The sequence below is a fragment of the Schistocerca gregaria genome, chromosome 9 (assembly GCF_023897955.1).
Source record: "Schistocerca gregaria isolate iqSchGreg1 chromosome 9, iqSchGreg1.2, whole genome shotgun sequence".
Lineage (NCBI taxonomy): Eukaryota > Metazoa > Arthropoda > Insecta > Orthoptera > Acrididae > Schistocerca > Schistocerca gregaria.
The window spans coordinates 235397070-235424889 of record NC_064928.1 but is presented as its reverse complement, the minus strand read 5'-3'; the positions used below and the strand labels follow the sequence as shown (position 1 = coordinate 235424889).

Genomic DNA, 27820 nt, shown 5'->3' with positions numbered 1-27820 from the left:
TGATCTACTGTGCGAGGCCTTCAGCCGTCTATTAATTTAGTTTGTTTTTATTTTAAAAAAGGGCCTTCAGCTGACGTAAATTAAAATTTGAAGATTGATGTGTTGAAAAACTAAATTTTGAAAGTTTGTTCTATCAGAAATTGTTGTTGTCCAGGCCCTAATCCCTAAGTTGTTTAATGTCTTGCGTGTGGCCTTCAGCCGAGTATTTACGTGATATATTGTTTTTAAGTAATGCCTTCAGCCATGTGTATTCTTTAAAGCCATTTTCATAACTTGTCCTCAGGCCTTCAGCCGTTCTTGTTTTTGGTGTTGTTTCAGAGGAAGTCTCAGTTTCGCACAGTAGCCTTACTCACACTCCAGGACCAGATCTGGCAGGAAAGTAGGGTACCATATGACCATCTTGATTCACTCGTTCGGTGCCTGCCCTGGGCTCGAGGAACAGTCTCCCACATTCAGTACAGAATCCCAAATACTCCTCATAATCTCATTGTCACTGTAACTGACGGCCAACTGCAGTGGTGTATCACCGTTGTTGTCTCTCAGGTGCGTATCAGCTCCTGCCTCCACCAGTACCCTGGCGCAAGCCGGAGAGCCTCCTTTTGTTGCCCAGTGTAGCGGTGTTCTACCGGCATCATCCACCGCCTGGACATCGGCGCCCGCCTCGAGGAGATGCCTCACAGAATCTGGGTAGCCACTCTGTGCGGCCAAGTGCAGCGCCGTCTTTCCGTCGGCGTTCCTCGCTGCCACGTCCGCCTTCGCGTCCACCAGCTCCCTGACACACTCGGGCCTGGCTGTGCGCGCCGCCTCGTGCAGAGCAGTGGCACCATTGTTATTTCTCTCGTCCACATCAGCTCCTTCGTCCATCAGTACCCTGACGCAGGCTGGAGAGCCTCCTTTCGCCGCCCAGTGTAACGGTGTCCTACCAAAACCGTCCCTCTCCTGGATGTCTGCGCCTCCTTTCAGGAGGTGCCTCAGACAGTCTGGGTTGCAGCTCCTTCCGGCCAAGTGCAGCGCCGTGAAACCGTCGGCGTTCTTCGCCGTCACGTCCGCTTCCGCTTGCACCAGCTGCCTCACGCACTCTGCGTTACCTCTGTCCGCCGCCAGGTGCAGAGGTGTGTTCAGGGTGTCACTCCCTGGGCTGTGGTGAGCGCCTGCACACAACAGGTGCTTCAGACACTCCTCGTCGCCATTCCGTGCAGCATAGTGCAGCGCTGTGAGGCCATTCGCGTCTGTCGACTCCAGGTTTGCGACTGCATAGGCCAGCAACCTGACGCAGTCTGCGTTCCTCCTGATGGTTGCCACGTGCAGTGGCGTGCAGCATTCGGAGTCCTGTGCGAGGGCGTCTGCGCCAGCCTCCAGCAGTAGCTCCACACTCTGGGCCCTGCCGGTCGCTGCCGCACAGTGCAATGGAGTTTTGCCTTTCTTGTCTCGCAAACTGACTTCAGCACCTGCAGAATGTAGCAGTTTTATACATTCCACGTTATCAGATTTTGCTGCCAAATGTATCGCTGATTCACCCTGATTGTTCTGTGCATTGACGCTGGCTCCGGCTTCGATCAGATGTCTTACACGTCCGCAGTCGCCTCTTCTCGCCGCTTCGTGCAGCGTCGCTTCACCAACTGCACTGCCGCGCACGACTCCGTCGCCTGGTGTTGTCAACTGCTTAAGTGCGCTGTTGCCAAACCTCTCTTCACGAAGAGGCACCCCTCTGCTCTTGTCCAGTCGACTCCTTCCACTGGCTCCCTGGTGCATCACCAATGCTGGAGACTCAACAGTTGTCGAATTTCTCTTCATGTCTACTACTTTAAACATAAGGAGCCTCACGATCTGTAAATAATAATGAGGCATTAGAATGAATACAGTAATACTGGTGATTATTTTTTGTATTTATATGTACAGCCATTGGTCCTTTACCAGAAATATAATGCCAACTATGTAAATAATAAGAGTCGATCGAAAAGATTCTGGTCAAAGGTCATACAGTCCACAATTGGTCTGTGAATCACCCAAAATCGCCATGAGAATTGAGGCTATCATCCTACCGATGCACCATGTTGAAGATACCCACTTGTTAAAACATCGTGTCCTGCTGCTGCAGGAAGAAGTCCGCAACTCCCTGCCGTACATTCTTGTCTGAGAGGAACTTTCGACTTTTCTAAGATACCAGACGCGTGATGATAACCTGGGGAGAGATAAGGGCTATAAGAAGTGTGCTCGAGCGTCTCTCCGTTGTCCGTAATGCATTAGGATGGCCTCCAAGATCGACCGGTGTCTTGTGTCCAATCGCAATCAGCACCGAATGTGGGGCAGCTTTCCACAATGGTTGTTTCGATGGACATGATGCCACACACACATTCCTTTTTTCCAATAGATGTCTACCGGTGTTCGTTCCTCCGCAGTCAAGAAAAGAAAAATAGCTCATCGTTTCTGTTTGGACGCATTTGGTAGTAACGTCGCAATTCTTCATATTTGAGCATTTATTGCACGCACGTTTGAAAGCCATGAATCCAACTCGCATCCCTTGCCTATATGTCAGTGTTCATATACTCGCATGAGGCAACTGCCTAGCCGCAGTGGATACATCGGTTCCTGTGAGATCACCAAAGTTAAGCGGTGTCGGGTGTGGCCAGCACTTGGATGGGTGATCATCCAGGCCGCCATGTGCAGTTTCCATTTTCCGGGGTGCACTCAGCCTCTTGATGCCAACTGAGAATCTGCTCGATCGAATAGTAGCGGCTCTGGTCAAAGAAAACCACCATAAGGACAGGGAGAGCGGTGTGCTGACCGCACGCCCCTCCAATCCGCATCCTCAACTGAGGACGACACGGCGGTCGGATGGTACCGATGGGCCACTTGTGGCCTGAAGAAGGAATGATTTATACCACCATGACAGTCACGCTACGTTCCACATGCGCTGTAACAACGCCCTCAGAGGGAAACGTTTTGATCACCACTTGTATGAATATTTTGGATGCAAGATGCTAAGCAGATAGCATAAACTCATGAAAAAAATTTTGGTTCCTAAGAAACACCATTTAGCTGCTTCAGAGGAAAAGAATTCTCAGTGTTAGGTCACACCACTCCTAAACACTAATAAACTGTAAAAGCTATGTTTCGACTTGCCTTGCAGCTGTCCCCTTCAGGGCGACTGAACGGCTGGGTGTGAAATGAACTGTGTCAGGCAGTGAAGGCGTAACAATGGACCGGAACAAATTCCTGTCGCTGTCGTATCTTACCGGAGGTGGGTCAGATATCGCATAGGCAAGGCGCTGGGCCACGGTACAGTTAAGACAATATTCCAGAGAGTCCACAAGATTCGAGATCTGCTGAGGACCCTGACGGATTCGGTAGATGCTTCCGTTCTGCAGGCGTTTACGAACTTAGATGTGATTGCGGTGATAGCTTCTTTGGTGAAACTGGAAGGCTAGCAGTCGTGAATCGGAGTGTGGGTGCTATGTACGACAGGGCAGCGTAGCAAATCGGCAATATCCGGAAATCACCTGGAATGCAAGTTGTTCAGAACGCGATGTGCTTTCTTGGAAGCCACCGATGCAGCAGCTGAAATTTAGGGTGGCTTAAAAATGGAAAAGAAAAGAGAACACCTCAAAAGCTTAAACAGAGAGAATAGCTACAGTTTGCAGACATGAAGATCCCATTCCGTAGGAGTGTGTCAGCCAGCCGCCTCTTCGCGAGACCTGGAGCAATGCCATGCGACAGCGACGTGTCGTGCAGGAGAAACGTTGCTCTTGAACAAGCTGCCTACTGGATGTTCGCTGCCAGTCACTTGCTTCAGTTGTGTAGAACGTACAGCCACAGATCTGCGGCCATCTCGACCCTGATCTGTCCAATGACGTAGCGAAGTGTGGCTTCAGCTATCACCTGATAACCACAAGAGATGGTGCATAATGTAAAGACTCAGAAGTTCAGTGGCTCTGAGGAGATTCGCTTCGAAGATGTATGAAGCGACATTTTTATAATAATTTTGGTGTCTCACAATGACGCAGCATAAGTGTCAAACGGAAGCTTACACACTTGCCCCTATTTGCTACTTTTAAATACACACACCAAAAAAAGTTTTACATCACCTCGGTTCCGAGTGTTCCGGAACCTGTACAGAAATTTCGAATACAGACCAACGTAGACATCATTTGCGCCCTTTTTATTGCTCATGAGAACCACACATTGATTGTTGTACCACCATACAGCGAGATCTTCAGAGATTGTGGTCCAGATTGCTGTACGCACCGGTACCTCCATTACCCAGTAGCACGTCCTCTTGCACTGACGCATGTCTATATTCGTCGTGGCATACTATCCACAAATTCATCAAGGCACTGTTGGTCCAGATTGTCCCATTCGTCAACGGCGATTCGGCGTGGATCCCTCAGAGTGGTTGGTTGCTCACGTCGTCCATAAAAAGCCCTTTTCAATCTATCCAAGGCGTGTTCGGTAGGGTTCACGTCTGGAGAACATGCTGGCCACTCTAGTCGAGCGTTGTCGTTATCCTGAAGAAAGTCATTCACAAGATGTGCACCACAGGGGCGCGAATTCATGAAGACGAATGCCTCGCCAGTATGCTGGCGATGTGGTTGCACTGTCTGTCGGAGGATGGCATTCACGTATCGCACAGCCTTTACGGCGCCTTCCATGACCACCAGTGGCGTACGTCGGCCCCACATAATGCCACCCCAAAACATCAGTCAACCTGCACCTTGCGGCACTCGCTGGACAGTGTGTCTAAGGCACTCGGCCTGACCGGTTTGCCTCCAAACACGTCTCCGACGATTGTCTGGCTGAAGGCATATGCGACACTCGTCGGTGAAGAGAACGTGATGCTAGTCTTGAGCGGTCCATTCGGTATGTTGTCGAGCTCATCTGTACTGCGCTGCATGGACTCGTGGTTGCAAAGATGGACCTCGCCATGGATGCCGGAAGTGAAGTTGCGCATCATGCAGCCTGTTGCGCACAGTTTGAGTGGTAACATGATGCCCTGTGGCTGCACGAAAAACATTATTCAACATGGTGGCTTTGCTGTCAGAGTTCCTAAGGCCACAATCCGTAGGTAGCGGTCATCCACTGCAGTAGTAGCCCTTGGGCGGCCTGGGCGAGGCATATCATCGACAGTTCCTGTCGCTCTGTATCTCCTGCATTTGGTTCACTCCAAGACGCCTGGAGACCTCCCTTGTTGAGAGCCCTTCCTGACACAAAGTAACAATGCGGACGCGATCGAACCGCTGAATTGACCGTCTACGAATAGTTGAACTACAGACAACACGAGCTTTGCACTTCCTTCCTGGTGGAATGGCTCGAACTGATCTGGTGTCGGACCCCCTCCTTCTAATAGGGGCTGCTCGAGCATGGTTGTTTACATCTTTGGGCGGGTTTAGTGACATCTGTGAACAGTCAAAGGGATTGTGTCTGTGATACACTATCCACAGTCAACGGCTACGTTGCGGAGTTCTGGGAACTGGGGTGATGCAAAAAATTTTTTGATGTGTGTAATTTCATTTTCCGATCAGTGTTCGGATATAGCCGACAATCAGGAAATAAAATATTCTATTTATATCGGGTACAGATAATTCCTCTATTTCACCCTGATCAGGTGTTTATGTATCCAACTAGATTATGGGCTAAGTCTGAACACTGGTCAGGTTGTAAAACGCCTTACGCGGAGCGTTTTGTCACAGGGTTATTTGGTAAGCTTGATAGCGTTACGGAGATGTTTAGCAAACTCAAGTGGCAGACTCTGCAAGAGAGGCGCTCTGCATCGCGGTGTAGCTTGCTGTCCACGTTTCGAGAGGGTGCGTTTCTGGATGAGGTATCGAATATATATCTTCCCCCTACTTATACCTCCCGAGGAGATCACGAATGTAAAATTAGAGAGATTCGAGCGCGCACGGAGGCTTTCCAGCAGTCGTTCTTCCCGCGAATCATACGCGACTGGAACAGGAAAGGGAGGTAATGACACTGGCACGTAAAGAGCCCTCCGCCACACACCGTTGGCTGGCTTGCTGGGTATAAATGCAGATAGAGATGTAGATGTAGTTCAGTGATGTTTATCTGTAAACCCGTTTCCATGTAGCAAGAGGTCGTTCAGAAAATTATTTCGTAATGTCTGATCTTTGTTTACTGTTAGCGTAAGGCAAGCGTGTTTTTACTTGAAATATAAAATAAATCAGGAATAAAAACGAAGAGCTACATCCTAGGACTTTGCATATAAATATTTTGGTGTATTTGTTCAAGCAGTGGAACACTGTGAAAGAGGTGACTTTTATTCGAAGAGTTGGTACGAGAATCATAGATCTGCGTGCTGTCTCGATGGAGAACTCTCGTCTTCCAACACAGAGCTTGTGTGTGTGTGCCTGCTAATTCTTATCGTTGCATCGCTGCGATATTGCACTTATTCAAGAAGTACTTAATTGTGACCATATGCTATCTGTTGTTGATCGTGACTTATAAAAAGATTCTTCTTGTTGCATCGCCGTCATATCGCTGTTAAGCAAAAACTGTACATGATGAGGTATTATCTATCTTCATGGCTTCAAACCTTCTTTCATTGATTGTAACCTCTGTGTAAGTCCAGATTTTTATGGTTGCACGGCTGCCATATTGTAGTTAGGCAAAATGAGTATACGATGGGAATTATTTACTTATCTGTGGCTGTAAATCTCCACTCATTAATTGTAACAATATCTGTAGGAAGTAACTGTCACATAACAATATGTGAAGCTGTAGCTGTCACATAAGCGCAGGATTTCAGCACTTCATTAGACGATTCCCACATAAATACACTCCTGGAAATTGAAATAAGAACACCGTGAATTCATTGTCCCAGGAAGGGAAGACTTTATTGACACATTCCTGGGGTCGGATACATCACATGATCACACTGACAGAACCACAGGCACATAGACACAGGCAACAGAGCATGCACAATCTCGGCACTAGTACAGTGTATATCCACCTTTCGCAGCAATGCAGGCTGCTATTCTACCATGGAGACGATCGTAGAGATGCTGGATGTAGTCCTGTGGAACGGCTTGCCATGCCATTTCCACCTGGCGCCTCAGTTGGACCAGCGTTCGTGCTGGACGTGCAGACCGCGTGAGACAACGCTTCATCCAGTCTCAAACATGCTCAATGGGGGACAGATCCGATGATCTTGCTGGCCAGGGTAGATGACTTACACCTTCTAGAGCACGTTGGGTGGCACGGGATACATGCGGACGTGCATTGTCCTGTTGGAACAGCAAGTTCCCTTGCCGGTCTAGGAATGGTAGAACGATGGGTTCGATGACGGTTTGGATGTACCGTGCACTATTCAGTGTCCCCTCGACGATAACCAGAGGTGTACGGCCAGTGTAGGAGATCGCTCCCAACACCATGATGCCGGGTGTTGGCCCTGTGTGCCTCGGTCGTATGCAGTCCTGATTGTGGCGCTCACCTGCACGGCGCCAAACACGTATACGACCATCATTGGCACCAAGGCAGAAGCGACTCTCATCGCTGAAGACGACACGTCTCCATTCGTCCCTCCATTCACGCCTGTCGCGACACCACTGGAGGCGGGCTGCACGATGTTGGGGCGTGAGCGGAAGACGGCCTAACAGTGTGCGGGACCGTAGCCCAGCTTCATGGAGACGGTTGCGAATGGTCCTCATCGATACCCCAGGAGCAACAGTGTCCCTAATTTGCTGGGAAGTGGCGGTGCTGTCCCCTACGGCACTACGTAGGATCCTACGGTCTTGGCGTGCATCCGTGCGTCTCTGCGGTCCGGTCCCAGGTCGACGGGCACGTGCACCTTCCGCCGACCACTGGCGACAACATCGATGTACTGTGGAGCCCTCACGCCCCACGTGTTGAGCAATTCGGCGGTACGTCCACCCGGCCTCCCGCATGCCCACTATACGCCCTCGCTCAAAGTCCGTCAACTGCACATATGGTTCACTTCCACGCTGTCGCGGCATGCTACCAGTGTTAAAGACTGCGATGGAGCTCCGTATGCCACGGAAAACTGGCTGACACTGACGGCGGCGGTGCACAAATGCTGCGCAGCTGGCGCCATTCGACGGCCAACACCGCGGTTCCTGGTGTGTCCGCTGTGCCATGCGTGTGATCATTGCTTGTACAGCCCTCTCGCAGTGTCCGGAGCAAGTATGGTGGGTGTGACACACCGGTGTCAATGTGTTCTTTTTTTCCATTTCCAGGAGTGTATAATCCTTCCTTCACAAAAGCTAAGAATTTTACTATTTCACTTCTGGTTTTTGAGTATGCAAATAGTACAAATATATGATGACTAAGTTATTAAATGAAAATATCATCCACTCTGTAGTTGCTGAAGACAACTGACGAGCATTTGCAAACGATATTCCAAAGACTCATTGCCTGTCGCTTTGTACACGTGTCTCTGTTGTCGAAATTGAAGACGTGTCTGTATCACTGAATATAACATGGCACTAAAAACGTATTTCGCTTTATATTGAGAAGTAGCTGTCCTCCCACGCTTAATTATCAGTTTACACTTAATGCTGTATTATTCAAAATTTCTACTATAAATGGTGGCACGTCCGAGCAAAGATTATTCGTAGTTTAATGCTTGCTTAATATAGTATCTTAATAATGAAAGAGGAAGCCGTCTGGAAGAATTTTGCACAGAGCACAACTTAATCGCAGCTAACACTTGGTTCAAGAATCATAAAAGAAGGTTGCACACATGGAAGAATCCTGGAGATACTAAAGGTATCAGATAGATTATATAATGGTAAGACAGAGATTTAGGAATCAGGTTTTAAATTGTAGGACATTTCCAGGGGCAGATGTGGACTCTGACCACAATCTATTGGTTATGACCTTTAGATTAAAACTGAAGAAACTGCAAAAAGGTGGGAATTTAAATACATGGGATCTGGATAAGCTGAAAGAATCAGAGGTTGTACAGAGTTTCAAGCAGAGCATAACGGAACAATTGACAGGAATGGGGGAAAGAAACACAGTAGAAGAAGAACAGGTAGCTCTGAGGGATGAAGTAGTGAAGGCAGCAGAGGATCAAGTAGGTAAAAAGACGAGGGCTGCTAGAAATCCTTGGATAACAGAAGAAATATTGAATTTAATTGATGTAAGGAGAAAATATAGAAATGCAGTAAATGAAGCAGGCAAAAAGGAATACAAACGTCTCGAAAATGAGATCGACAGGAAGTAAAAATGGCTAAGCAGGGATGGCTAGAGGACAAATGTAAGGATGTAGAAGCTTATCTCTCTAGGGGTAAGATAAATACTGCCTACAGGAAAATTAAAGAGACCTTTGGAGAGAAGAGAACCACTTCTATGAATATCAAGAACTCAGGTGCAACCCAGTTCTAAGCAAAGAAGAGAAGGCAGAAATGTGGAAGGAGTATACAGAGGGTTTATACAAGAGCGATGTACTTGAGGACAATATTATGGAAATGCAAAAGGATGTAGATGAAGACGAAATGGGAGATACGATACTGCGTGAAGAGCTAGACAGACCACTGAAAGACCTGAGTCGAAACAAGGCCCCGGGAGTAGACAACAACCCATTAGAACTACTGACGGCCTTGGGAGATCCAGTCCTGACAAAACTCTACCAGTTCGTGAGCAAGATGTATGAGACAAGCGAAATACCCTCAGACTTCAAGAAGAATATAATAATTCCAATCCCAAAGAAAGCAGGTGCTGACAGATGTACAAATTATCGAACTATTAGTTTAATAAGTCACAGCTTCAAAATACTAACGCGAATTCTTTACAGACGAATGGAAAAACTGGTAGACGCAGACCTCGGGGAGGATCAGTTTGGATTCGGTAGAAATGTTGGAACACGTGAGGCAATACTGACCTTACGACTTATCTTAGAAGAAAGATTAAGAAAAGGCAAACCGACGTTTCTAGCATTTGTAGACTTGGAGAAAGCTTTTGACAATGTTAACTGGAATACTCTCTTTCAAATTCTGAAGGTGGCAGGGGTAAAATACAGGGAGCGAAAGGCTATTTACAATTTGTACAGATACCACATGGCAGTCATAAGAGTCGAGGGGCATGAAAGAGAAGCAGATGTTGGGAAAGGAGTGAGACAGGGTTGTAGCCTCTCCCCGATGTTATTCAATCTGTATATTAAGCAAACAGTAAAGGAAACAAAAGAAAAATTTGGAGTAGGTATTAAAATTCATGGAGAAGAAACAAAGACTTTGAGGTTCGCCGATGACATTGTAATTCTGTCAGAGACTACAAAGGACCTGGAAGAGCAGTTGAACGGAATGGACAGTGTCTTGAAAGGAGGATATAAGATGAACATCAATAAAAGCAAAACGAGGATAATGGAATGTAGTCAAATTAAATCGGGTGATGCTGAGGGAATTAGATTAGGAAATGAGACACTTAAAGTAGGAAAGGATATTTGCTCTTTAGGAAGTAAAATAACTGATGATGGTCGAAATAGAGAGGATATAAAATGTAGACTGGCAGTGGCAAGGAAAGCGTTTCAGAGGAAGAGAAATTTGTTAACATCGGGTATAGATTTAAGTGTCAGGAAGTGGTTTCTGAAAGTATATGTATGGAGTGTAGCCATGTATGGAAATGAAACATGGACGATAACTAGTTTGGACAAGAAGAAAATAGAAGCTTTCGAAATGTGGTGGTACAGAAGAATGCTGAAGATTAGATGGGTAGATCACATAACTAATGAGGAGGTACTGAATAGGATTGGGGAGAAGAGGAGTTTGTGGCACAATTTGATTAGAAGAAGGGATCGGTTGGTAGCACATGTTCTGAGACATCAAGTTATCACAAATGTAGCATTGGAGGGCAGCGTGGAGGGTAAAAATCGTAGAGGGAGACCAAGAGATGAATACACTAAGCAGATTCAGAAGGATGTATTTTGCACTAGGTACTGGGAGATGAAGAAGCTGGCATAGGACAGAGTAGCATGGAGGGCTGCATCAAACCAGCCTCAGGACTGAAGACCATAACAACATCAACAACAATATAGTATCTAAGCTATCGAACTCTACTGCATCTGATGGTACAGATTCGCATGACACGAAATAAACGAGAAAAGCATAAAGTGGAGTAAATCAGAATCAGTATCGAATCAAACAGATAACATGTAGATCACATCCACATTTTGAGATGATACATCAGTTTTCACACCGTTTTTCACAATAATTAGGAAACAATTTATTTTATCCTTTTTTTTGTTTTTACTGCATTTAGTTTCTTGCCTGAATACAAGACGACAGCCACCAATTGCGAGCATCTTTGGCTAGCACCCCCAACAGCCGCAATTTTAGCTGGAGATCGCAGCTAAAGTGGGGACATAACGAGACAAACGTCCGTGCAATAAAGCGCTCAAGTGGTCTTACAGATATGAAAAAGCTTTCACTAAATAGACATAATTAATAGCCGACATAATGTAGTGAACTGTGTACAGCTGTGTGAAAGCGAGCTATGAGGCTGGTCAGCAGCTCAGGAGCTGCTACGGGAAGGCGCAGTTGTTTCCATACAGCAAGATGGGCAGCCAGGGTAGGTATTAGAACTGTTGACCTGTCGTTTCGGTTTTTGCAATCTGATAATTTCCCCATTCAAATAAATTAGTGATGTCGAATGCCAGCACTGCTAAACAGAAACACTTTAAAATACAATATTTCCTATGACATATGCAGAATTGCACATGTGTTCAAGAAATAGAGCTGTCACAAGGAAAAGGTACATTGCTGTGTATGACTCACATTCAGGCCTGCAGTTTCAGCTTGTCATCTGTAATCAAGTTGGCATACCATCTGTTATGGAGGAGTTTGCTACGAGTGTGCTATAGCTTCTCAAGGTGACCCGCACAAGCCCATTGCAGACACACTGAGACACACTGAGAGACACTGTTTGGCCTGGGAAGTCCCCGTACCGGTTCTAGGCGCTACAGTCTGGAGCCGAGCGACCGCTACGGTCGCAGGTTCGAATCCTGCCTCGGGCATGGCTGTGTGTGGTGTCCTTAGGTTAGTTAGGATTAATTAGTTCTAAGTTCTAGGCGATTGATGACCTCATAAGTTAAGTCGCATAGTGCTGAGAGCCATTTGAACCATTTTTGAAGTCACCGTTCCTTATTGTTGCCAGCTATTGCAAAAGCCAGAGGTAACACATGGACATTCACAGCATGTTTCCTTCTGCAGGTCAAAACTTTCTAAAGTGAAGTTGGTCGAAGGGACTGAGAAGTTAACAACCAAACAGGGCACGTAGTTTTACAGCTATTGGCAAACTAAACATTTCTCAAGGTTAAACGGAACGTTTAGAATGGAACATTTTTCTCAAATGTGTGTAAAACGACGTGTTATGGAAAGTTGCTAACAAGTAAAATGAATGGCGAGACAAAGAATCCGAGCTGAGCCTATCAGATATATACATAGTACCACAGCAAATGTTGCACAACACTAGGGAACTGGGAGATCTCTCAAGGTTTCGGTTGCCATGAGAAATGACTACCGTTAGCTGGAGTTAATGGAAATCTAGCCAGGCCATAGTCGCGGAGATGCAATGGTCGTAGTCTCCAGTTAATTGCTGGAAACCAACCATTGCAACACACCGATTCGTCGGCACGTGCTACTGAAATGCAAGCAACACTCCTGTAGAAAGTCTACCTACCAATGTTGCATTAGTCTCAGATTACTAGGTAACACACGCACAAACGAGTTTGAGGCTGACATTTTATTAATTTTCAATTGTAGTGTATGATGGAAATATAATACTTACATAATATATTCATAAATGATAACAATAGTAACCGAAGTAAATTTAGAGGGTTGTATGGCACAAGATTCACTCTATGCAAACAAAATCGAGAGGGCACATTATTAATTTCAGTCAGTGTCCATTCCTACCTTTGTTGTGTATGATGGAAATATAATACTTACATAATATATTCATAAATGATAACAATAGTAACCGAAGTAAATTTAGAGGGTTGTATGGCACAAGATTCACTCTATGCAAACAAAATCGAGAGGGCACATTATTAATTTCAGTCAGTGTCCATTCCTACCTTTGGTAATGAGCATTTAAACAGCATTACTTTTAAACTAAATTGATGGATTTATTATGTAGGGTGTTATAGTTATAAGTGCAGATATCCCTATAATGTTGGCCGAGCAGTTCTAGGCGCTTCAGTCTGGAACTGCGCGACCGCTAAGGTCGCAGGTTCGAATCCTCCCTCGGGCATGGATGTGTGTGATGTCCGTAGGTTAGTTAGTTTTAAGTAGTTTTAAGTTCTAGGGGACTGATGACCTCAGAACTTAAGTCCCATAGTGTTCAGAGCCATTTTTTACTCCTATAATGACTGAGGACACTGTACTGAACAACGTTACACCAGTATTTACTTAATTTCAACTAGTAATTGCGGCTATTAGGAGTACTATGTTTTTTAGGTTCGTTACTACCTCCACGTATAGATAGCACACATAAAACGTTAATGATCATTTTCGCTTTGACAGCAGGTCATTTATTGATGTGTAACATAAAAGCAATACAGAGACAGAAAGTCTACAATGAGAGACTTAATCTACTTTGTGGACATTTGAGACTGTACAAACAAAACATAAAAATGTCATGTATTTAATTATGTAACGTGTTTGCGGGGAAACTGTTAGACACAAACAAAAAGTACACTACTGGCCATTAAAATTGCTACACCACGAAGATGAGGTTCTACAGTCGCGAAATTTAACCGACAAGAAGGAGATACTATGATATGCAAATGATTAGCTTTTCAGAGCATTCATACAAGGTTGGCGCCGGTGGCGACACCTACAAATGAGGAAAGTTTCCAACCGATTTCCCATAGACAATCAGCAGTTGGCCGGCGTTGCCTGGTGAAACGTTGTTGTGATACCTCGTGTAAGTAGGAGAAATTCGTACCGTCACGATAAAGGTCAGATTGTAGCCGATCGCGATTGTGGTTTATCGTATCACTACATTGCTGCTCGCGTTGGTCGAGATCCAATGACTGTTAGCAGAATGTGGAATCGGTGGGTTTAGGAGGTTAATACGGAACGCCGTGCTGGATCGCAACAGCCTCGTATCACTAGCAGTCGAGATGGCAGGCATCTTATCCGCATGGCTGTAACGGATCGTGCAGCCACGTCTTGATTCCTGAGTCAACAGATGGGGACGTTTGCAAGACAACAACCATCTGCACGAACACTTCGACGACGTTTGCACCAGAATGGACTATCAGGTCGGAGACCATGGCTGCGCTTACCACTGACGCTGCATCACAGACATGAGTTGGCAACCCATCTTGCGTGTCGGTTGTGCAAGCCCTCTAGCAATAAGTGGCCAGTACGACTAGAATGGCTCCGCTACTGCCATATGATATTCCTTTATGTTAGAAACCTTCCTGTGGCTTCAGTTGACTTAAGAAAACTAGTTACAATTTATAAGCAAGAAGATTAAATTCGTCGATTTTCTAATTAATTTGTGTACTACTGTGTGCATACTACCATCAAACTCGTAACTCTATGAGCAGTTAGAATCTGTAGTTGTAAATGCGGCCGTAATTATCCCTCACTCTCTTTCTCTCTCTCTCTCTCTCTTCGTAATGGCATAGGCCTGGACAGCTACGGAGACCTTGCCACATTCTCCTAACATCCCCGAAAGATTCTGTCTTTCAACTGCAGAATTTGCAGTTCGTAAAAGCTAAAAGTTTTAAGTCCATAAGCTGAAAGTAAAAAGTAAGGCAGGCATCCGTCTGAAGATTGTATTGAACACCGCAAATGCACTCCTAGGCGTGTTCTTGTTATTGTCGGTATGCCTGTAATTTCCTCCGACCTTTGAACTGCTTACACAATCAATTGTAGCAGGACATATAGTTTAACGTGGACTGCGAACCACACACCAACTTGGCATTTTTCGCATCAAAAAAGATTGCCACCTGTGTAAGAAGTGAGCAAAGACAAACGAAAAGTTTATGAACTAAGCGAGGATCGAACCCGAGAGATTTGGGTTTGTAATGTAGCAGTTTACCAATGACACACAGACCCACAAACAGATCTACTACATGACTGTCAATTACGTTACAATTGCTCTTATTTATCAGAATATTCTGTGTATTTGTATACCGCAGAGACAGGCTGGACACTGAAGGGGGAGGCGTGTTTATAGCGATAAAAAGAGCAATAGTATCGACGGAAATTGACGGAGATCGGAAATGTGAAATAATTTGGGTGAAGGTCACGGTTAAAGCAGGCTCAAACACGGTAATTGGATGTCTCTATAGGCCCCTGGCACAGCAGCTGTTGTGGCAAAACACCTCAAGGAAAATTTGGAAAATATTTCGAGTAGATTTGCCATGTTCTAGTTCTGGGTGGATATTTTAATTTACCAGATATAGACTGGGAGACTCAAAAGTTTATAACGGGGGGCAGGGACAAAGACCCCAGTGAAATGTTTTTAAGTGCACTAACTGGAAACTACCTTGAGCAGTTAAACAGAGAACCGACATGTGGCGATAACATATTAGACCTTCTGGTGACAAACAGACCCGAACTATTTGAAACAGTTTACGCAGAACAGGGAATCAGCGATCATAAAGCGGTTACTGCATCGATGACTTCAGACGTAAATAAAAATATTAAAAAAGGTAGGAAGATTTTTCTGTTTAGCAAATGCGACAACAAGCAGATTCCAGAGTACTTGACGGCTCAACACAAAAGATTAGTCTCAAGTACAGATAGTGTTGAGGATCAGTGGCAAAAGTTCAAAACTGTCGTACAGTATGGAGTAGATGAGTATGTGCAAAGCAAGATCACAAGAGATGGAAAAGAACCACCGTGGTACAACAACCGAGTTACAAAACTGCTACGGAAACAAAGGGAACTTCACAGCCAACATAAACATAGCCAAATCCTTGCAGACAAACAAAAATTACACAGAAAGAAATGTAGTGTGAGGAGGGCTATGCGAGAGGCGTTCAACGAATTCGAAATTAAAGGTCTATGTACTGACCTGGCAGAAAATCGTATGAAATTTTGGTCTTATGTCAAAGCGGTAGGTGGGTCAAAAGAAAATGTGCAGACACTCTGTGAGCAAATTGGTACTGGAACATAGGATGACAGACTAAAGGCTGAAATACTAAATGTCTTTTTCCAAAGCTGTTTCACAGAGGAAGACTGCGCTGTAGTTCCTTCTCTAGATTGTCGCACAGATGACAAAATGGTAGATATCGAAATAGACGACAGAGGGATAGAGAAACAATTAAAATCGCTCAAAAGAGGAAAGGCCGCTGGACCTAATGGGATACCAGTTCGATTGCACACAGAGTACGCGAAGGAACTTGCCCCCTTCTTGCAGCAGAGCACCGCAGGCCTCTAGAAGAGCGTAGCGTTCCAAAGGATTGGAAAAGGGCACAGGTCATCCCCGTTTTCAAGAAGGAACAGATGTGCAGAACTGCAGATATAGATCTATAACGTCGATCAGTTGTAGAATTTTGGAACACGCATTATGATCAAGTATAATGACTTTTCTGGAGATTACAAATCTACACTGCAGGAATCAGCATGGGATTCTGAAATGACGATCGTTTGGAACCCAGCCCGCGCTATTCGTCCACAAGACTCAGAGGGCCATAGACACGGGTTACTAGGTAGATGCCGTTTTTTTTTTTTACTTCCGCAAGGCGTTTGATACAGTCCCCCCACAGTCGTTTAATGAACAACGTAAGAGCATATGGACTATCAGTGCCGTTCGTGCACCCAGATTCGTCACTGATTACACCATCGCAGGCACTCCTGTCTGTGATGCAGCGTCGGGTAACCGCAGCCATGGTCTCCGAGCTGATAGTCCATACTGCTGCAAACGTCGTCGAACTGTTCGTGCAGATGGTTGTTGTCTTGCAAACGTCCCCATCTGTTGACTCAGGAATCGAGACGTGCTGCACGACCCGTTTCAGCCATGCGGATAAGATGCCTGTCATCTCGACTGCTAGTGATACGAGGCCCTTGAGATACAGCACGACGTTCGGTATTACCTTCCTGAACACACCGATTCCATATTCTGCTAACTGTCATTGGATGTCGACCAACGCAAACAGCACTGACGCGATATGATAAAACGCAATAGCGATAGGCTAAAATCCGACCTTTATCAAAGTCGGAAACGTGATGGTACGCATTTCTCCTCCTTACACGAGGCATCACAACAACGTTTCACCAGTCAACGCCGGTCAACTGCTGTTTGTCTATGAGAAATCGGTTGGAAACTTTCCTCATGGCAGCTCGTTGCAGGTGTAGCCACCGGCGCCAACTTTGGGTGACTGCTCTTAAAAGCTAATGATTTACATATCACAGCACCGTCTTCCTGTCGGTTAAAGTTCGCGCCTGTGGCACGTCATCTTCGCGGTGTAGCATTTTTAATGGCCAATAGTGTATGATTTGATGCTCCGGAAGACACGCTGCAAATGTGACCACTCATCTATCGGACAGACTGTCCGTGCAGTCCACAGAACATTTACGGAACGTCGCAGGTACACCCGTCTTTTAGAGGCAAATAAAGCAGCTTAGACGGAACACTGTACTGATGGCTCAAAAATGGTTCAAATGGCTCGGAGCACCATGGGACTTAACGTCTGAGGCCACCAGTCCACTAGAACGTAGAACTACTTAAACCTAGCTAACCTAAGGACATCACACACATCCATGCCCGGGGCAGGATTCGAACCTGCGACCGTAGCGGTCGAGCGGTTCCAGACTGAAGCACCTTGAACCGCTCGGCCGCACCGGTATGCTACAAATCATGTAATGGGGGATAATGCCAGGTGCAGATACTTGAGCCGTACGAATTACCGGGTGTATCGATAGCTGTCACTCTATGTAGCACGGTATGGTCTAAATTTTACGAACTTCATGGGACTTGGTGGTGAAAGAGGCAATTGAAATTGGCTTGGTGTGAAATTTAATTAGTAGAGATAGCGGCTTCAGCTTCGATGAATCATCGAATCCGACGTTTTCTGTAATAAACTTACAGACGTCGCGACAGTGAAGCGATATCACAGCATGGGTCGAATCACTACCAGAGATTTAATTCAAGCACGATGTACTTCTTTGCCGGCGAGAAACGTCTGTGGCGCCTGTGCATGTGTGGCCGCAAGCGCAAGGCGCGGTCCGCGAGTTTAAAATGACGGAGCGAGCGCTGGAGCGTCGGTCTTTCGGCTCACTCTGAAGGTGCCTGAACGTTACACAGCCAAAATACACATTAGAAGAAAATGAAACTGAATTTATGCACCTGCACACACATGAAAATTAATAGAGCAGTCATTGCGACATGGAAACATGAATGGACTCTAAGCACTATGGGACTTAACATCTGAGGTCATCAGTCCCCTAGACTTAGAACTACGTAAACCTAAACGATACCACACACATCCATGCCCGATTCAGGATTCGAACGTGTGACCGCAGGAGCAGCGCGGTTCCTGACTGAAGCGCCTGGAACCGCTCTGCCAAAGCGGTCGGCGAAAACATGAAGGTGCAAGCTATTAATGTTTATTTTTCGCTGTACAGTAGGTCTCGTATTGAAGTGTGGACACGTGGACACAACACGGGAAGCCTATACTGATAGGCGGAGTCCACTTAGTGGCACAGTTCCGGCTGTGCAAAAAAATCGTGTTATAAGATACGTGACGTGTTTACTGGAAGACTTTTAGGCGCTGAGGAAAAAGAATTAGCACTCTGGAGTGAATACATTTTAAGGTACCAACTATCGAACTAGCTGTTCCTATACACCTAACACCCTCTATACATGGTAAGCATTACTGCGCTTAGGGGAGTGTAAAATCGATGTGTTGCGCCTGTTACTGCCTTCTCACCCATCCGATTAATACGACCTCACCTGGCGGTGTCCTGTAGCGTGGACTGTGATGGCACCAGACTCCTTCACGTCCAGCAGGGAATTCAATTACCGAGCAGAGTTAACTAGTGATGCGAACAGGGGAAGTAAAACTATATATATTCTTGAAAACACATAGAAATGGGAGGCAGCCTCAGTACAAAGAATAGTGGGAATATGCTAGGCCACAAATCCGTATTACACAGGAATGAAAACACAGAAGACACAAGAGAAATAATGATAACTAGTCCAACAGCTAGAGCGAACATCGACGCAGTTAGTTTGAGATGACTGAGCAACAAACAAAGGTAATGAGCCATGAGCAAACACTCAGTGTGAGGACACAGACAGACGCGGTGCGATGGAGACTACCGCTCTGGAATTGTTGATACCACGCAGCTAAACCATCGCGGTGAAACTCGCGTATTTGAAATTTAACCACGTACGGTTGTTCTATAGGCATTCTACCGCGGACGTCTTGGCTAAAACTGAACGTACCTGTGCAAGATTGCTTCCAGATTGATGAAAACAAAACAAAAAATGTATCGCGAATATGGCGGAAAACACTGAGCAACTGCTACTCATGAAGTGAATCCTGAAGAGAGCAGCAATGAACTGAGACCGAGAGGGCATGTCTCAGCAGTTTCGTTACCTCACCACATTGCGTGCTTCCTCTGATGGCAAAAGGTCGCTGCAACCAACTTAATTTGGCCAGATATTCCGTCGGTCGCTCAGCTCTGCGGCGGAGAGTCAGCTGGGCCCACCCACGCACAGGTTTGGCGATCCCTGGGGGTGGCGCCAACTCTCTCCGCGAGAAGGTTTGGCGTCTCTAGACGAGAGCAGTGCCTCGTAATTGAACTAATGGCCACTGGAACTTATGCACACTTACGTTATCTTGAATATTTTCTGAATTACGTGATTGATGATCACGAAACCTGTAGTGTCCTGCGGCTGACAGGTAAGAACTAACAGTCAATTTGAACATACTTTATTATGATTAAAGAAAAACGCCTTCTTCGCTTACACCAAGTGTTAAACGCAAAAACAAACAGAAAAAAAGCTCACAACTCTTGTGGTGGCAAACCAGATAAGAAACCAGACAGTGGAAGAAAATACTAACCAAAATCTACACTACAAATAGAAAATACAGCGTGCTACTACAATGCTACGACGAGTGAATAAAGTTATACGGCCAGCGTAAGTACTGGCAGAAGTTGTTCCTAGTACTTGGTAAACAAAGCCGGTCTGACGGTCTAAGCGTGCTTATAAAGTCACGTCGTCGCAGTGCTACATCAATCATATGATGAAATGGTATATAAATCAAGATCCTAAGCTGTCTACAGGCGTAGTAATACAGCATATACATCTACATCTACATTTATATTCCGCAAGCCACCCAACGGTGTGTGGCGGAGGGCACTTTACGTGCCACTGTCATTACCTCCCTTTTCTGTTCCATTCGCGTATGGTTCGCGGGAAGAACGACTGACTGAATGCCTCCGTGCGCGCTCGAATCTCTCCAATTTTACATTCGTGATCTCCTCGGGAGGTATAAGTAGGGGGAAGATATATATTCGATACCTCATCCAGAAACGCACCTTCTTTAAACCTGGCGAGGAAGCTACACCGCGATGCAGAGCGCCTCTCTTGCAGAGTCCGCCACTTGAGTTTGCTAAACATCTCCGTAACGCTATCACGGTTACCAAATAACCCTGTGACGAAACGCGCCGCTCTTCTTTGGATCTTCTCTATCTCCTCCGTCAACACGATCTGGTACGGATCCCACACTGATGAGCAATACTCAAGTATTGGTCGAACGAGTGTTTTGTAAGCCACCTCCATTGTTGATGGACTACATTTTCTAAGGACCCTCTCAATGAATCTCAACCTGGTACCCGCCTTACCAACAATTAATTTTATATGATCATTCCACTTCAAATCGTTCCGCACGCATACTCCCAGATATTTTACAGAAGTAACTGCTACCAGTGTTTGTTCCGCTATCATATAATCTTACAATAAACAATCCTTCTTTCTATGTATTCGCAGTACATTAAATTTGTCTATGTTAAGGGTCATTTGCCACTCCCTACACAAAGTGCCTATCCGCTGCAGATCTTCCTGCATTTCGCTACAATTTTCTAATGCTGCAACTTCTCTGTATACTACAGCATCATCGGCGAAAAGCCGCATGGCACTTCCGACACTATCTACTAGGTCATTTATATATACTTTGAAAAGCAATGGTCCCATAACACTCCCCTGCGGCACGCCAGAGATTACTTTAACGTCTGTAGACGTCTCTCCATTGATAACAACATGCTGTGTTCAGTTTGCTAAAAACTCTTCAATCCAGCCACACATGCCGGCAAATGTGAGCCACCGAGGGCACAGAGGATAGCGCGACTGCAGGGACTTATTCCTTGAACGCTCCCCGTGAGACCCACATTCCCAACTTAATGTCTCCACACTACATTCGTAGCGTCCGTGCCCATTACTCGCGGCAGACAATCTTACCGAGTCCCGTAAGAGTTCGGGCAATGCGAGTGCATCCAGCACAGAAGAAGATCAACGGCCGGTTACCCTTAACTACACTCCTGGAAATTGAAATAAGAACACCGTGAATTCATTGTCCCAGGAAGGGGAAACTTTATTGACACATTCCTGAGATCAGATACATCACATGATCACACTGACAGAACCACAGGCACATAGACACAGGCAACAGAGCATGCACAATGTCGGCACTAGTACAGTGTATATCCACCTTTCGCAGCAATGCAGGCTGCTATTCTCCCATGGAGACGATCGTAGAGATGCTGGATGTAGTCCTGTGGAACGGCTTGCCATGCCATTTCCACCTAGCGCCTCAGTTGGACCAGTGTTCGTGCTGGACGTGCAGACCGCGTGAGACGACGCTTCATCCAGTCCCAAACATGCTCAATGGGGGACAGATCCGGAGATCTGGCTGGCCAGGGTAGTTGACTTACACCTTCTAGAGCACGTTGGGTGGCACGGGATACATGCGGACGTGCATTGTCCTGTTGGAACAGCAATTTACCTTGCCGGTCTAGGAATGGTAGAACGATGGGTTCGATGACGGTTTGGATGTACCGTGCACTATTCAGTGTCCCCTCGACGATCACCAGAGGTGTACGGCCAGTGTAGGAGATCGCTCCCCACACCATGATGCCGGGTGTTGGCCCTGTGTGCCTCGGTCGTATGCAGTCCTGATTGTGGCGCTCACCTGCACGGCGCCAAACACGCATACGACCATCATTAGCACCAAGGCAGAAGCGACTCTCATCGCTGAAGACGACACGTCTCCATTCGTCCCTCCATTCACGCCTGTCGCGACACCACTGGAGGCGGGCTGCACTATATTGGGGCGTGAGCGGAAGCGGCCTAACGGTGTGCGGGACCGTAGCCCAGCTTCATGGAGACGGTTGCGAATGGTCCTCGCCGGTACCCCAGGAGCAACAGTGTTCCTAATTTGCTGGGAAGTGGCGGTGCGATCCCCTACGGCACTGCGTAGGATCCTACAGTCTTGGCGTGCATCCGTGCGTCGCTGCGGTCCGGTCCCAGGTCGACGGGCACGTGCACCTTCCGCCGACCACTGGCGACAACATCGATGTACTGTGGAGACCTCACGCCCCACGTGTTGAGCAGTTCGGCGGTACGTCCACCCGGCCTCCCGCATGCCCACTATACGCCCTCGCTCAAAGTCCGTCAACTGCACATACGGTTCACGTCCACGCTGTCGCGGCATGCTACCAGTGTTAAAGACTGCGATGGAGCTCCGTATGCCACGGCAAACTGGCTGACACTGACGGCGGCGGTGCACAAATGCTGCGCAGCTAGCGCCATTCGACGGCCAACACCGCGGTTCCTGGTGTGTCCGCTGTGCCGTGCGTGTGATCCTTGCTTATACAGCCCTCTCGCAGTGTCCGGAGCAAGTATGGTGGGTCTGACACACCGGTGTCAATGTGTTCTTTTTTCCATTTCCAGGAGTCTATATGAAGATGGTATCTGTTCTTTCGGACATGTCCGGGGTAAGACTGTCTGCCGCGAGTAAAGAGTGCAGTGGGCAGGGGCACTACAAGTGTAGTGTGTGGACATTAAGTTGGGAGTGTGGGTCTCACAGGGACCGTGCAAGCGATAAATCTAGGCAGTTACGCTATCTTCTGTGACCTCGGCGGCTCAGATGGATAGAGCGTCTGCCATGTAACCAGGAGATCCCGGGTTCGTGTTCTGCTCGGGGCACACATTTTTAACTGTTCCCGTTTATGTATAACAACGCCTGTCGACAGCTAAGGGTCTTGATTTATTTATCATTTCATTCTAAGAGAGCTGCATCAGTCGTATGAGTTCCGATTGGTGGAACACTGTGACATGTTGTCTGGCGAAGTAGTTCCATGTTTATTTGCAAATTCTGTTATCGCTTCTGTCCGCTGGAGATGTTTCTCTTCGCACTCCTGGGTGCACGAATGGCAAAACGTCGTTTTTTCGGATGAATCCAGGTTCTGTTACAGCATCATGACGGTCGCATCAGTGTTTGGCGACATCGCGGTGAACGCACATAGGAAGCTTGTATTCGTTATCGCCATACTGGCGTATCACCCGGCGTGATGGTATGGGGTGCTACTGGTTACAAGTCTCGGTCACCTCTTGTTCGCATTGACGGCACTTTGAACAGTCGGCGTTACATTTCAGATGTGTTACGACCCGTGGCTTTACCCTTCATTCGATCCCTGCTGCATAATGCACGACCGTATGTTGCAGGTCCTGTACGGGCCTTTCTGGATACAGAAAATTTTCGACTGCTGCCCTGGCCAGCACATTCTCCAGATGTCTCAACAATTGGAAACGCCTGGTGAATGGTGGCCGAGCAACTGGCTCGTCACAACACGCCAGTCACTACTCTTGATGAACGGTGGTATCGTGTTGAAGCTGCATGGGCAGCTGTACCTGTACATGCCATCCAAGCTCTGTTTGACTCATTGCCCATGCATATCAAAGCCGTTGTTACGGCCAGAGGTGGTTGCTCTGGGTACTGATTTCTCAGGATCTATGCACCCAATTTGCGTGAAAATGTAATCACATGCCAGTTCTAGCATAACATACTTGTCCAATGAATACCCGTTTATCATCTGCATTTCTTCTTGGGGTAGCAATTTTAATGGCCAATAGTGTATTTAACACAACCCAAGAGTCTTTCTTCAGTGGATGACAAATTATTTTTACTTTGTTCCTGCTGCGGATCCGTCCTATCATTTTACGGTAGCCCAGGCACGTACAACAGGAAAGTCATGGATCTAAATTTCTCTGTGTCTTCTTCCGCACTGCTTAGGACCATCTTCGGTTTGTTTCGAAGCGCTTTACGTTTCTTACATGGAGGTGACCCGCTGTCTTCAAAGCTCTCTTGAAGTTTGGTCCCTTGTAGACGATGAATTACAACAATTTTTAAGGCATCTCATCTCCTTTCTCGCACAAATAAAGTTTGAAGTGGGAACTGAAATGGAGAGATGCCTTCCATTTTTGGATGTCTTGCTGAGTTGCGCAAAGGGACCTTGGAACGTACAGAATATCGGAAACCGACAAACACAGATTAATGTTTACCTGCAAATAGCTGCCAACATCCTCTCCGGACGAAGATTGTTGTCAGAACGTTGGTTCGCAAAACACTAATCATTGCTGACGAGAGCATTCCGCAGGACGAGCTCCTACACTTGGAGAGAGTTTTTGAGGCCAACAGGTCTTCTCCTAAGAGATACGTAAGGCACTACGAATGAAACCATAGGTGGCCTTAAGCAATGCACAAGACACAAAAAGATTTAAGTTCAAGACTTTCCTGTCATACACTATGTGATCAAAAGTAATCGGACACCTCAAAAAACGTACGTTCTTCATATTAGGTGCATTGTGCTACCACCCACTGCCAGGTACTCCATATCAGCGACCTCGGTAGCCATAAGACATCGTGGGAAAGCAGAATGGGGCGCTCCGCGGAACTCACGGACTTCGAACGTGGTCAGGTGATTGGGTGTCACTTGTATCATATGTCTGCACGTGAGATTTCCACTCTCCTAAACATCCCTAGGTCCACTGTTTCCAATGTGATTGTGAAGTGGAAACGTGAAGTGACACGTAAAGCACAAAAGCGTTCAGGCCGACCTCGTCTGTTGACTGACAGACCGCCGACAGTCGAAGAGGGTCGTAATGTGTAATGGGCAGACATCTATCCAGACCATCACACAGGAATTCCAAACTGCATCAGGATCCACTGCAGGAACTATGACATTTGGGCGGGAGGTGAGAAAACTTGGATTTCATGATCGAGCGGCTGCTCATAAGCCACACATCACGCCGCTAATGCCAAACGACGCCTCGCTTGGTGTAAGAAGAGTAAACAGTGGATGACTGAACAATGGAAAAACGTTGTATGGAGTGGCGATCCGATGGCAGGTTGTGGGTATGGCGAATGCGGAGTGAACGTCATCTGAGAGCGTGTGTAATGCTAACAGTAAAATTCGGAGGCGGTGGTGTTATAGTTTGGTCGTGTTTTTCATGGAAGTGCCCTTGTTCTTTTGCGTGGCACTATCACAGCACAGGCATACATTGATGTTTTAAGCACCTTCTTGCTTTCCACTGTTGAAGAGCAATTCGGGGATGGTGATTGCATCTTTCAACATGATCGAGCACCTGTTCATAACGCACAGCCTATGGCAGAGTGGTTATGCAACAATAACATACCTCTTATGGACTGTCCTGAACAGAGTTCGGACCTGAATTCTATACAACACCTTTGGGATCTTTTGGAACGCCGACTTCGTGCCAGGCCTCACCCACCGACATCGATACCTCTCCTCAGTACACCACTCCGTGAACAATGGATTGCCACTCCCCAAGACACCTTCCAGCACCCGACTGAACGTATTCCTACGAGAGTGGAAGCTGCCATCAAGGCTAATGGTGGGCCAACAGCATATTGAATCCCAGCATTACCAATGGAGGGCACCATGAACTTGTAAGTCATTTCAGCCAGGTGTCCAGATATTTTTCATGACATAGTGTGTGTGGCAAGCCTAATGTCAAAAGTAGGACGGATTCTCTTCCAGCGCAAAGTAAATGTGATTTTTCGTTCTCGACCAAAGACAGTAGCATTCTGGGTGCGCACGCATCTCGTGGTCGTGCGGTAGCGTTCTCGCTTCCCACGCCCGGGTTCCCGGGTTCGATTCCCAGCGGGGTCAGGGATTGTCTCTGCCTCGTGATGGCTGGGTGTTGTGTATTGTCCTTAGGTTAGTTACGTTTAAGTAGTCCTAAGTTCTAGGGGACTGATGACCTCAGATGTTAAGTCCCATAGTGCTCAGAGCCATTTGAACCATTCTGGGTGCTATTAAAGATTATTTAATGCTCCGAGGGCCGGAGCTTATAAGATACCCTGTGAATGTTGCCTCTCATACATCGAAAGACGTTTCGTTCTGTCTATAAGAGATGTGCGGAACCCCACAGGTACACACATCTTCAACAGCCAAATAAATCCCTGTGGCAGAACTCTTTATTCAGAGCGGTCACTCTATGCTGCAGGAAAACGTCGAAATTCTTGCGCCTATAGCATCTTTATGAGACTTGGTGGTGAATGAGGCAACTGAAATGCGCTTGGCTTTGAATTCAGTCAATAAAGATAAAGGCATCAGTTTGTATAAGACACGGAATCCAGTGCGACTGCTACGGTCGCAGGTTCGAATCCTGCCTCGGGCATGGATGTGTGTGATGTCCTTACGTTAGTTAGGTTTAAGCAGTTCTCAGTTCTAGGGGACTAATGACCACAGCAGTTGAGTCCCATAGTGCTCAGAGCCATTTGAACCATTTGAACTACGGAATCCAGCACTTCCCCTAATAAACCTACAAAGACGTCGCGACTGTGAAGCTCAGAGCGAAACATCGACATCGTAGTGTGGATCGACTGCACAACCACAGACATAATTCATGGATATTACACTTCCTTGCCGCTGATTAACGCCTCCGACGGCTCTGTGGCCGTATGTGCAAGGTGCGGTCCGCAGGTTCAAAAGGACGGACTCAGGGCTAGGTTGTTAGTCCTTCGGCTCACTTTGAACATAGCTGAACGTTACACAGCCGAAATATTAGAAGAAGAAACTGAATGTAGGCGGCTGCACACGCGAAATTTGATGGAGCATTAATGGCTTGTTTATGCCACACATACCTGGAGGTACTAATCGGAACAGATGTAGGCAATAGTTTGCAAATTAAGTGTGCCACCCTCAGTCATTAGTAGAAAAATCAGTACTTACGCCATTAACACACTGTATAAAAGTGCATTAGCACTTGACTGATAGTCAGCGTATGTTATTGCTCGCAACCACGAGTAGGAGCGGACACCAAGCAAATATCCGCAACGTGCTCTCACGCTTTTATTTAGATGGAGTGAGTGTTACGTTCTGCGACCATCGTAGGGAGCTTGCACCAGTGTTGCAATAATGGTAGCACAGAGAGATATTACAGGTGCGTTAATCTTGCAGTGAGCGACAAGGTTCTTCAACATAAAATATATTATTATCGTAGGATTGAACACATTAATCACTAGACTGAACTTACCTCAGAATTAAAAAAGATTGCGCCTTCATAAAGGATTTTATTATACTGTTCTAAAGACATCCCTGCGCAGACGATAGACACACCAGCCTAGACAGAAAAGATAAAATCATCGTTAATTAGTGCCAACACAGTGCTGAATTCAGTCAAATTTGCGAAATAGGGAATAATAATAGAAAATCTTAAACGTGGCTGCGAATCAGCAACTGTATAGAACTGAAGAGATTGGAAAAATAATAGCATTCTAGATTAATGTAAGAAACAAATTTCCTCTTACGTTAATGTAAAATGCTGCTATTTAACACAAGCAAGGCGCAGTTCT

The 27820-nt window shown here is 46.4% G+C and overlaps 1 protein-coding gene across 1 annotated transcript; it reads right to left on the bottom strand.

Moving 5' to 3' along the window:
* Positions 1-405: 405 nt before the first annotated feature.
* LOC126291530 (serine/threonine-protein phosphatase 6 regulatory ankyrin repeat subunit A-like) lies at positions 406-27575 on the bottom strand. Its single transcript, XM_049985032.1, has 2 exons — positions 27502-27575; positions 406-1827 (listed from the first exon to the last, which is right to left on the bottom strand). Exons 1-2 carry the CDS (start codon positions 27559-27561, stop codon positions 406-408), a joined length of 1482 nt encoding a protein of 493 aa, XP_049840989.1. The 5' UTR covers positions 27562-27575.
* Between the last annotated feature and the right edge of the window lie 245 nt (positions 27576-27820).

Excerpts from the sequence above, each read along its gene's own strand:
- LOC126291530 (XM_049985032.1), bottom strand. The coding sequence starts at position 27,561 with ATGTCTTTAGAACAGTATAATAAAATCCTTTATGAAGGCGCAATCTTT. Across the intron at positions 1,828-27,501 it reads CAATCTTTTTTAATTCTGAG|ATCGTGAGGCTCCTTATGTT; the intron begins GTAAGTTCAGTC and ends TATTATTTACAG.